We start from the raw sequence: 12,076 nt of genomic DNA on the forward strand, positions 1-12,076 counted from the left end.
TATAAATATGTATCTAGGGTTATTGAGAAAAACAACAATCACGTTCACAACAAACCAATCTAGGCGCATCGCCAACCCCTTGTTTCGAGGGTTTCTTCCGGGTAAGCATCATGCTGCCTAGATCGCATCTTGCGATCTAGGCAGTATAAATTTATTTGTCGTTCATGCGTTGCTCGTGCTGAAGCCTTGTTGATGGCGAGCAACGTAGTTATCATAGATGTGTTAGGGTTAGCATTGTTTTACCGTGCTATATGCTTTTATCCATGCAACCCTTAGACGTCTAGCCGCCTTTACACCTATTTTAGGTGTAAGGGCGGCACCTTGCTTGATCATTGTTTAGTAGATCCAATCCGTTATGATTGCTCCTTGTTCTTCAAGGATTAGTTTAATATCTGCATAGTTAGGCCTTGCAAACGGGTTGAAGGATCCAGTGGCACGTAGGGTGTAGTTTGCTAGCCCTAGATAAGATGTTCCGGGAATCAACTTCATGTTGGTTTTTAGGCCTTATCTAGGGCTGGTTTATCATCATCTTACGTGGCCGCCAGGCTCAATCACGCGTAGGATGTTCCGATTATGTGGTGAAAACCCTAAATCGTCGTAGGTCGTTTTAGCTTTATACTGATCAAGCAGGACCACCATGTTATCGTAGACCTCATACGAATCATGGGAGGATCGGCTCCTTGAGCCGATTCACAGGACAACCTGAGAGCCGATCGAGGCTCGTATTTAATGTTTACGTGTATGCCATGCAGGAAACTAAGCGAAGCAAATCCATCACCTTCCTGACCAGGTATAGGTCAGGTGGCACGCCCTTGCACCAGCATCGGACGTGCGTGCCGGAGCTTTGCGGGCCGTCGCTCGAGGGACCAGGGCCAGCCGTAGTTCTGGGAGCCTCCCGGCTCTTCGTGTTGCCCGTCGTTGCTCGCCGGTGGGTTTCGGACGCCAACAATTATGGTAAAGAAAATTAATCCTAACATTTTACTTAGTTACTGAATAGTTAAATTTAATTTTGGAACTTAATTATTTATTGAATTCAATTTGCATTTTAAACCATTAGAAAGACATATTTAATAAAGATAAAAATAAGTGAATTTTTATTTTGACACACATTTTTGTTTTATATTTTATTTGAATAGAGTTTATTTTTGTGAGCATTTTGATATATTATTCATATTTTTCTGATTTGAAATGAATTTTGTATGATTTTACAAAGTTTTAGCATTTTTCTGTAATTTGAAATAAACCTAAATGCTAATCCGATTCAGATCTAGTTCCAGACACTGACGAGTGGGACCAAGTCCTAGTCATCTTCCTCGTTGGCATCTGACCAAGTCAACACGACCGGCGGGTCCATCTCCACGTCACCCTACCGGCGGCGCAACGCCGGCGAGGCAGGGCACGACGGAGATGCCGATTTAAGGCCTCCCGGGATGCGCGAGTATAAATTTCTGGATCCCCTCGACCTACTGAACACATTGGTGGTGGCGGTTTTCCGAGAAACTCGCCGGAGCATCGCCGGCAACCATGTGCTGCGGCGGCGCACTCCGGCCAAACTTCGAAACGGAGCTACAGAGCATGCGAGGATGATCTAAAGGGCTCAGGAGATGCGCATGCTCACCCTGGTGCTTCCCAGGTAGTCGCCGATGTCGATTGGAGACGGCATCGAACTCAACTTCGCCGATTCCGGCGATGTACTGCGGGAGAAGATCTTGAAATTGGCCGCACACACACCTCCCCTGGATGCTCAGCTTGGTCTGTAGAACGACGACGTCGAGGCGCACCTCCTCGACCTAACGGTGGACTCCGGGGTGGCTTCTATCGACGGCTAGCCAGAGAACTGGCCGGCCATGGCGGTGGTTCCAGTGAGAGATAGAGAGGAGTAGAGAGGGAATGGAGTGGCGGAGGTGAACAAGGAGTGCACAGAGGTTCTCCCTCTCTATTTATAGGCCGCGGCTAGGTCAGCATCGTCGGCGCATCGCCGGAGACGGTGCGGATATGGCGACGAGGATGAACTCGATCCGGGCGCGAATCTTGGCATGATTGGGATAGGCTCGGACGCGAGAAACTTGTACGAGGTTCAGAGATGGTCTGCGACGTCCGGCGGCGTGCTTATCCTCGTCGAGGACGTGGCCGAGCTCCTCCTCTGCGCTGTCGACAACGGGGAAGACGACGACCTCGCTTTTCTTCTATTTATCGCAAACAGGTACGTGGGCTGGGGTTTGGTTCGTGGGCTGGGCTGCTCTTGGGCCGTGGTGTGGTTTGCTACGTGGGCTGTTGCGGCTGTTCAGCAAGGTAAGGCCTGGCAAGGTAAGTTTTCCCTCTCTTTTCCTTTTTAAATTTTCTGTTTTTATTTTCTAGTTTTGATATTTCTATTTGAATTCAAAGTTGAATTCTGTTTTGCTGTGCAGATTTTCAAATTGTGAATAGCAAGACAACTTAATACTATTACTTACTGCCTAGTGTTATTTTTTAAATACATATTCAATTTATTATTAGGTTGATATTGTGTGGGTTTGTTAATATCAATCTCAATTCCTTTTTAATTTAGGAACCAGATCCATTTAAATGGTTTGAAATTTAGAACATGTGAATGGTAAAAATATTATTAGGTTAAACTAGTGTGCTTAACAATATTGATTGTTCATATCTATTTTAATTATGGTTGAAGTTTAAATTAAATGGTGTTGTGAATAGAATGAGTTTATGATTTCATGTGAGTTCTTAGGGTTTAAGAAGATGATTGAGTAAACTCTATAATTACTAATCTTGCTTAGCAACTTCTAACTTGGATTACTTAGGATAATTCCCAAGCTCACCATTGGTCAATTCACTTGCTAAGGTGATGTTTCAAACTATGATATATTTTCCTCTTTGGTTAACTAAATAATTACTTGGAATACCAAATAGAATTGGATATTGGTTTTTACTCTTCTCACCAAATGACATTTAGTTCTAAAGTATATATGGATTGGCTTATTACTTGTGATCCATGATACATAAGTTAGGACATACTATTTTATGTAGATTGGTTCCATATGACAAGGTTTATGGTTTTGGGAATACTTCACTATTTGAAGTATTACATAGGCATGAGGCATGGCAGGGCTCTACTTATAATCCAATGTGATACTTGGATTGAAATTCAAATGTGGTCTAGGGTTTTAGTAGTGATCACTAAGTTGATTCACCACTAGGTTTAGGATGTGAGCCATAACTAGGATTAAGTTTAATTGACTAGGATTACTACTCCTCACTTAGGTAGAATTATTGTATCAAGGCAATGCTAGGTTTGTCTCAAGGGTTTGGATAAGCAGGGTTTAAATACAATATCATTACTACTCTATACAAGGCATGAGTATTGGTTTGGTTAACTACTAATGAGTTACTTATTATTTCATGAGAAGAATGAGATCTATACATCACATATATAGGTTTAACTTACCAGCTCAATTTATAAAGTAAGATCATGCATTAGACATGATCCACTTATTCCTCACTAATCTCTCTTCTTTAATACTTCTCTCAACACACTCACTTAGATTCTTAGGGTTTATGATCATCACCCAATTTGTAATGATCAAAGTATTGGCCTCATAACAATTCATTGGTGAATTATGGTTCTCTCACCAAAATCCAGTATTGGTCCATATATTTGAGTATACATATGTAGCTTAAGCTCTCTGAGACAGGTATGGTTTTCTCTAAGGTTTATGATCATTACCATGGTGGAATGATCACAACAATTGCCTCTATATAATTACTAGAGGAATAAATTCTTACTTACCATCAAGTGTGAGCTAGGTCAAGTAGGGTTTAATACTTGACTTGTATTTCTTGTATCATTGGTTAGCATCAACAAGTACCTCAATTGGATAAGGTTTAAATAGTAATCTAGGTTCTATTCAATGGATAGAATAAGCATATGAATGATTCTTTCTTTTCTCTAGGTTTAATGGTATGAGTTGGGAATCAAGGTTGGAATGATCAAAAGTTAATGGAGAATAAATATGATTGTCCTTGGCTTGGGTTCAAGCATTGTAGTTGAAAAGATATACCATGCGACTCATGGTAGGAACATTTATTTAGTAGAAGACATGTATAAGATAAGTAAAGAATAGTTTCTTAATTAATTGAGTTCTTTGTTTTACAGTTGAATAATTATTCATGAGTTGTTGTAAGGAATGGCATGTTGAGATCCTTTATAAGATCTTGTAGTTGATCCTTACTTAAGGTGTTGTTTGTTTTAAATCTACTTCTATTTGATCTAGCCCATAGATCAAATCATCTCTACCCAAAACAAGGTTTTAGCAAAGGTCACAGTGAAGTTCATAGCGCTTGGCTTAATGATCTACTTCAATTCCAGCAAGTCAAGTGAAACTTCAGTTACTGTGGTAAGTTTTATTTGAAAGCGCGAAAATTCCCCGGATTTTCTATGCATGAATGCAATGCACACTTTGGTGTTCTCTCATTTTATAGCCTCTAAACCTGGGATATTACAGGTACTTAAAGTATATTTGCGTACACAAACTAGCAAATATTCTTCGCACCATGCAAGAGCGTCCATTTCACAATGTCAATAAGAGCAAATGTGAACCTCTCCATGTCGGTAAACCAATTTGTGAAAAGATCACTCGGTTCTGCTCTTGCCGAACACTTCTTATCATCACACAAAGCTATTTGAAGGGGTAGTTAATATTGCAAGTGATGAGTTATATTGTGTGATGATGAGAAGTGTTCAGCAAGAACGTCCATTTCACAATGTCAGACCTCTCCATGTCGGTAAACCAATTTGTGAAAAGATCACTTCGTTCCGCTCTTTCCGAACACTTCTCATCATCACGCAAAGCGATCATGACTTTGGTTGTTGATGTACTAGCGTTTTTTGAACATAGCGTGAAACCTGAACTCGTCAATCGTAATATCATGCCTACAAAGTTCAGTTGGATATTATCACACTATAGAAGAGTGGGATTAATGTGGTTTTTTTTTCGTCGACTATCACTATAGCCAATAACCAACATGCATGAGAGGGAGAAGGAGGAAAGGGAACGAGGATGATAGTGATGGATAACAATTACTCTATTTCATTATGTTCTTACTCCCATGGCGACAAATTGGAGACCCTAATCCGCCTTTTTGTCCTTTTCTCGATCGTTTTATCAGCTGTGTGAGACCAGGTGTTGACTCTTTGCCTATGTCATCTTAGTGTGTGTTTTATAAAATTACCCTTTGTCGAGGAAAATGTATTGATAGTCCTATGAGATGTAGTTCCCAGCTTTCGGAACCAGCCCTTCGGGATGGGCATTTGGTTTTAAACAAATTTGGATTTCAAAAATGGTAACCGAAATTGGCATGAAAAATTAGGAAACCTAAGATTCGGTACCGATAAATTCGGTACAATTTTCGGTTAAACCCAAATAAACCGACTCACTTGAACAAACAGTAGGTGTCACCAAAGAAAGCACGTAGTAATTGACATATCAGCAGAAAAAACATCAACTGTGCAAGAAATCGACAAATGAGCAATAATCGTAGGGGTTGCTATTCAGGATGTTGGGGCCCTGGTGCATATTTCTTGACAATCAAAATAAGGAGTAGTTAATATTAAAGCGACGAGTTCTAATGTGCATGCTTCACGACATGTTTAGAAAAAGCTAGTACATCAACAACCAAAGTTGTACAACGGGTAATTTGTAGAACATCCAACACAACTGGCCCTCTATTATCGAATGATAGTCTTGTGCCCAAATTGATGGTAGGATGCTCAATTCGCTTTGTTCCGTCTTGTTGGATTGGTGGGGCTAAAAATCGAATTCTACCAAATTTAGTTTGGTTACTAGTACAAATAGAAACCGAAAAATAGTTGCTAGTGAAATAAGCCGATATTTCGGTTTTGATTTGGTTTTCGGTTTCACTGTTTTGTTTTTATGCCCACCCTATCAGCCCTGGTCCCGTCCAAATTCTTAGAACTTCATGGCAGTCACCGGCGCTTCCCAGCCACTCACCACCTCTACGTGTCACCCAATCCAGCCATCCATCTAAACACAGAGGCAAATCCAGATCACCACAAACCTCCCCGCCACTACAACCACCTCACCCGAATTCTCCCCAACCGCGAGCCACGAAATCGGCCGCCGGCCCACACCACACCCAAGCAAACAAAACAATGGCAGCCACATCCGTCGCCTCCGCCCCGCGGCCCCTCCGCGCGACGCCGCGCCAGCCGGTGGGCGCCCCCTGCCACCACCATGCCACGCCGCTCAATGGCCTCCGAGGCAGGCCGCGCCTCGCCGTCTCGGCCTCGGCCGCCGACGAAACGGGCAGCGGCGGCGCCGCCTCTTCGTCGTCCCGGTTCTACTTCAACATCACCGGCTTCCCCTTCCCGCTCGGCCCCTTCCTCAACCGCCGCACCATCCGCACCGAGGTGATAACAATCAGCCGCCAGAGAAATCCGCATCCTTCTGCTTGCTGATCTCTGAGAACTCTTCTCTGAATGTGCCGTGTCGACCGTGCAGGCCGTGAAGGGCAGCGTGTGGCTGTTCGAGCAGGAGCAGGCGCTGGGCTTCAGCAGCGTCTCCACCAACACCCGCATGACCGTCATCAAGCTCCGCTCCGGCGGCCTCTGGGTGCACGCCCCCATCGCCCCCACCAAAGAATGCATCCAGGTACCGCACCTCACTTCTGCAACCAACACTACTTCGACCCTGCTTTGCTTCGGCGTAGCCGCAGCTAGCTCAAAATTCAGTAACTCACTGATGCGTTGCGCGCAGCTGATCAAGGAGCTGGGCGCGCCGGTGGAGCACATCGTGCTGCCGACCTTCGCGTACGAGCACAAGGTCTTCCTCGGCCCATTCTCCAGGAAGTTCCCGAGGGCGCAGGTGTGGGTGGCGCCGCGGCAGTGGAGCTGGCCCGTCAACCTGCCGCTCGAGTTCTTCGGAGTGTTCCGGTCCAAGCCCCTGGAAGACGAGGACGAAGGCACCCCCTGGGCCGCCGAGATCGAGCAGAAGGTGCTCAGCTCGCCGGAAGTTGGTACTCCCACTTCCTCACTGCACACTCAGAGTCTACTGCTTTTCTGAATGCACTGATGCGTACTACATGATATTCGGGGTGTGTTCAGGGATTGGGCCTTATGTGGAGGTGGCGTTCTACCACAAGCCTTCCAGGACGTTGCTGGTGACGGATGCTGTCATCTTTGTTCCGAGGCAGCCGCCCGAGTGCATCGGCAAAGAGTCGTTGTTGGCAGCTGCAAAGAACGGCTTGGCAGTGAAGATATTGAGCAAAGGGAGGGAGGTTCCTGATGATCCGGTTGTGGACAATAAGCTGACACGGGAGAGAGGTAACTGCTGTCTGACAGTGGATGTTCCTCCATACTATCTTAGTACAACTTTTCTCAACTATTAGGTTGGCATTCGGTGAAAATAAGTAGCGTGAATCAGTGAGTCTGGAGTACATGCTTTGATTGAGGTAGTGTAGCTGCACATTAGATTGTCTTCCACTTGTATGCCTATCAGACCTGACCCAGAGAAATGTCTTCAGAAACTTGTTCATGTTCACTTGGTGTTTCCACATTTTTTTTCAGCAGCATTATTCATTAATCAGTCGGAAGGTTATACCAGAATCTCAGTGCTGTTTCTGTTGCTCAGGCTTACTGTTTTTACTGTGTACTACAAACTATGTTAGTGTAGCCATCATCTGCTTTTCAGGGATACCTCATGCCTAAAATGTTAGCTATACTATCTGTACTACCAAGACTGATCTTGTCGATAGTTTAATTAATATGAATGATCAAGATTTGTGTCCTCAGATACTTTAATTTATGTTTGAAGCTTAGTATGTCAAATGCAACATGTAGTACTATACTGGTTTGTTGCTTAGGACAATATCATGTACGTTATGGCATAACTAGTATTGGCATAAGAACCCTGCATATGTTCCAACAGGATGGGAGAGGATGGTGCTTCAGATATTGTTTCTTGGCCCCTCTAATCTTCTGGAGCCAAATGCAAGTTTCGCCCAAATGTCACAGAAGTTGATCGTTTCGCCAATTGTCAAGACACTAGTTTTCAGCAAAGTTCCGGAGAAGGTATGTTATGGCTTGCTCCCCTGAATCACAACTGCATAGTGACATACTATCAGTACTTAACCTCCATTCCTTCCTGCCAATATCATCTGCCTTTTTTCTGCAGGTGAGAGACTGGGTTGACAGGATCGCCAGGGACTGGCCATTTCGACGAATCATCCCCGCCCACTTCCAAGCACCGATCAATGCGAGCCGGTCCGACTTCTTGGCTGCCTTTGCCTTCCTTGACGAGTTCCTCCCAGAGCGACCCCCAGCATCGCCTAGCCTGTCTCTCATATTCGCCTCGTTCATGGGCAAGGCGGCCAGCTACTTTCCCCCGGACGACATGAAGACCCTCTCCTCCCTCGATGACTTCCTGGTCTCTGTCGGTGCTGTCAAGAAGACCGTTTCCGGAAGAAAGCGATGATATGCTGCAAAACTGCTCCATTGTCCATAGTTTTGTTAAGGAGAGTGTCACTACCATTGCTGGTGTACATGGTTTGCATTGTTGAGAAATATAGCTAGTTACTTAGATTACATATTGTGTAGCGATGACTAGTGATCGGATGCCTGATCCTCTCTGGGAGCATTTGTGCAGAGGAAAGTAAACATCATTCTGAACATACCAAATATATGTGCTTGTATGCATCCTGCTTGGTTGATGGGCCAGTGCAAGGAAGCTTCCTTTTGTGTAAGAAAAAAACATACATAAAGTAAAAAAAAATGTACAATGAAATGTTAACGCTTTTTTCGATGAAATCTTGAATCAGACCACAACTGAACATTTCCTCTTTTTGTGCACCTTGTTGCAGTTTACAGAAATACATACTTTGCAGTTAATTTGGTTTCCATATTTTTCGATAATGGGCGATTTATTACTTAAACAAGCAATTACACCCGCCTCTGCAGAACATGATGCACACAGCCCGTTTCAGAGTCGCAAAAATCTCAAAGTACAAAAACGACTAAGGTGAATTACATATCAATCATGAGCAATTATAGAACGCCTAAGATGATAATGGTGGCCCAATCCGTAGATCATGTTGCCACTCATGTAGGGAAAAAATATCCCTCGCCGTATCCTCCAACCATGTATAGACCTCTGTAAAGAGATCTCGGTTCTCCACTCTCTGCAGCGCAGACCACGAACGGAACATAGCGGTGCATATGTATATAACCTGCAAAAGGGAACAATTCTTATCATTAAAAACTTGCATAGCCATAGCGCCCATATAACGACAAACGCTCCCACCCTAATAAGTGTTCTAAACCCGTGATCAATACCATGAAGTCAATTCTCAGGCAGTGTTTGGTTGCACGGAATTGGGGCTCGGAATTGGAATTGAGGTCCAAAAAGGCCAATTCGGCTGTTTGGTTGCGCTTGGAATTGGGCCGTGGAATTCGGAGGCCAATTCCGAGGTCCAGCCCCGCTAGTGCAATTTTCTGCCCCGCCAATTCAGAGGTCCAGACCTCTGAATTGGCTCGGAATTGGCTCGGGCCACCCACTGCCGCCACCCGCCACCGCCCGCCGCCGCTAGGCCACCCGCCGGCGCCCACCGCCGTCGCCCGCCGCCACCCACCACCGCTCGCCGCCGCCGCCCACCGTCGTTGCCCGCCGCCACCCATCACTGCCCGTCACCGCTCGGCCACCCGCCGCCCCCCCCCGCCACCCGCCGCCGCTGCAGCCACTGCCGCCGCCGGCCCAGCGAGCGCCGCGCCGGAGAGCCTCTTCTTCCTTCGCCACCGGCGTGGTCCCGACTACCTCCGCCTCCCCGTCATCCCGCTCGGCTCCGCCGCCTTCCCCTCGCGGCCGGCGGAGGCGGCACATCTCCCGGCTCCCGCGCGCCGGCGGGGCCTCGCATCTCCGGCCTCCCTGCACCCGGCTCGCCGGCCGGTGGTCTGCTCCCTTTGCCCCCTTTGGTGGAGAAGAAGAAGTGCTGATTCAAGAAATTTTGCAATTCCACACAATGTGCATCCAAACAAGATTTAGAATTCCATTGATCTTTTGATTCTATAGCTGAATACCACGCGCATCCAAACAACATTTGTGGTATTGAATTGAATTGGTTGATTTGGTTTTCCATTGCCAATTCAATTCAGAGCCCAATTCATTGCAACCAAACACAACATCAAAGATATTGGTTATACTGGTCGGAGGATACAGAACCGAAGCTATTTGGATGCATGAGCACATAGATCTAGCAAATCGGCACACGAAAAACAAGTGTTTGATTGTCTTATTGTGATGACATAATACACATTCAGTACTTCAAAGACAATCCCGTTTGACAAGATTATCTTTGGTTAGGATTACCCCTCGACGTAAATACCACCCAATTTTTTTTAACTTTTAGCGGTATTTTTATCTTCCAGATCTTCTTGTTTTTATCAACTGGTATGTCAGGTTGGACAATTGAGTTGTATAACAAACTTACGGTGAATTTCCCATTGGATTTTAAGTTCCATCGAAATTCATCCGGCACTTCGAACAAATGAATGGATTCCAAACGAAAAAGTAAGACATTGCACGCATTAAGGGTCTGTCTAAGTCTCGTCTAAACGTCACTAATGGAGGTGAGGTCGTCATTACTAAAGCAATGGTATCATTTTTGCGACGAACAATGCTATATAACGCCGGATACTGTTTCGAGAGAGGTCTATTCCCTAACCAGGAATCCTCGCAGAACCGTATATGCGATCCATCCTTAATGGAAAAGGTACCATATTCGTAGAAAAATTTCTTCTTAGGCCGATCCAGAAGTGCGCGTCTCCCGATTTCCAAGGGATTTAGGATATCGCTTTCTCACAAATATACTTTTGCTTAAGTAAGGTCTGCCATACTCCATCCTCAGTAAGTAGCTTGAAATGCCATTTACCTAGTAAGGCTGAGTTTTTAACCGCAAGGTCATGAACACCCAACCCCCGTATCATTTGGTTTCCATATGTTTCCACGAAGAAACTTGATTATCCTACAGCAGACAAGGGGCACGGCTGTGATTACTTTTGCAGAATCTAGCTAGAGGGCACACGATCGGAATGATATGAACGGCGGCCGTGGAGTTACTACTTGGCCCGATCCATGATCCCGTTTTGCTGAGTAAATGCACGAGGACTGCCTCCATGAGCCGTCACACGCCCAAGTACACGAGCGCTGCATTATCATCTTCACGCGGCAGACAGTTACCTCATTAACCAACACAGTCCTTGGAGTACCTCATCATATGAACTCACATAGTCTTGCTGCCCTACCACCCAGCTACTCCAAGCATCCGTTTCTTGAAGCACTCTCGTGTAAACTTAACTTTGTAACTTAATAGTTCCATGGAGATCATTTTGCTATACGCAGGAACACGGATTTTTTTTTATCCCATTCCAAATCAAGAACTTTTTTTTACCTGCTACGAATCAAGAACTACTGCTAGATGAACGCTCGACTGAAGAAAGACAAGGGAGATGGTGAATTCTTGGTCCCTGGCGATGATGTTATGGCAAACACTGTAACGGAAGCATAGCACCATTGCACGAGGTCACTGGCTCACTGTACTTGCCTACTCACAAAGTCAGAGACCTGACAGCACCCCTGTCGACCAGGCAGACAGTTAAGTTCGTTGCCACGGTCAGAATTCAGAACTAACTCAGAAGTAACACACCGACCAGCAGCGATTTCTCCTCATCGGAGTGCCCCACTGTAATAACCACGACGTTAATATACTACCAAGTGCGATCCCGACGGTGGAGCGCCATTAATTTGCACGACCTCGTCTCGCCGTCACACGGTGAGGCAGAGCGCATTAAACCCCAGCGGCGCTCCCGCCGATCGCCGACGACGCCGTCCACGGCAAACGCTGGCACGCATGACCTCATTTTATCTTGTAGATACAGTGGAAAAACAAGAAAAACATGGCCGGATCGTCATCCACAGAACAGAAGGGCAACAGACTGGAAGTGGCAATTTTTCAGACGTCACGGCGGCAACACAAAATCTTGCGAGTTTTCTTTGCATTGGACGATTCGAGC

General features: G+C 45.5%; 1 protein-coding gene across 1 annotated transcript; it reads left to right on the forward strand.

Annotated features, from left to right (window-relative positions):
- Positions 1–6,103: 6,103 nt before the first annotated feature.
- LOC127327212 (uncharacterized) lies at positions 6,104–8,721 on the forward strand. Its single transcript, XM_051353982.2, has 6 exons — positions 6,104–6,424; positions 6,516–6,665; positions 6,771–7,029; positions 7,118–7,336; positions 7,941–8,083; positions 8,187–8,721. Exons 1-6 carry the CDS (start codon positions 6,167–6,169, stop codon positions 8,484–8,486), a joined length of 1,329 nt encoding a protein of 442 aa, XP_051209942.1. The 5' UTR covers positions 6,104–6,166; the 3' UTR covers positions 8,487–8,721.
- The last annotated feature ends 3,355 nt before the right edge of the window (positions 8,722–12,076 follow it).

The sequence above is a fragment of the Lolium perenne genome, chromosome 1 (assembly GCF_019359855.2).
Source record: "Lolium perenne isolate Kyuss_39 chromosome 1, Kyuss_2.0, whole genome shotgun sequence".
Taxonomy (NCBI): Eukaryota; Viridiplantae; Streptophyta; class Magnoliopsida; order Poales; family Poaceae; genus Lolium; species Lolium perenne.

Bases quoted from the DNA above. Each gene is read 5' to 3' on its own strand.
- LOC127327212 (XM_051353982.2), top strand. From the start codon at position 6,167: ATGGCAGCCACATCCGTCGCCTCCGCCCCGCGGCCCCTCCGCGCGACG. The intron at 6,425-6,515 runs GTGATAACAATC...TCGACCGTGCAG, and splicing joins GCCGCACCATCCGCACCGAG to GCCGTGAAGGGCAGCGTGTG. The intron at 7,337-7,940 runs GTAACTGCTGTC...ATGTTCCAACAG, and splicing joins TAAGCTGACACGGGAGAGAG to GATGGGAGAGGATGGTGCTT.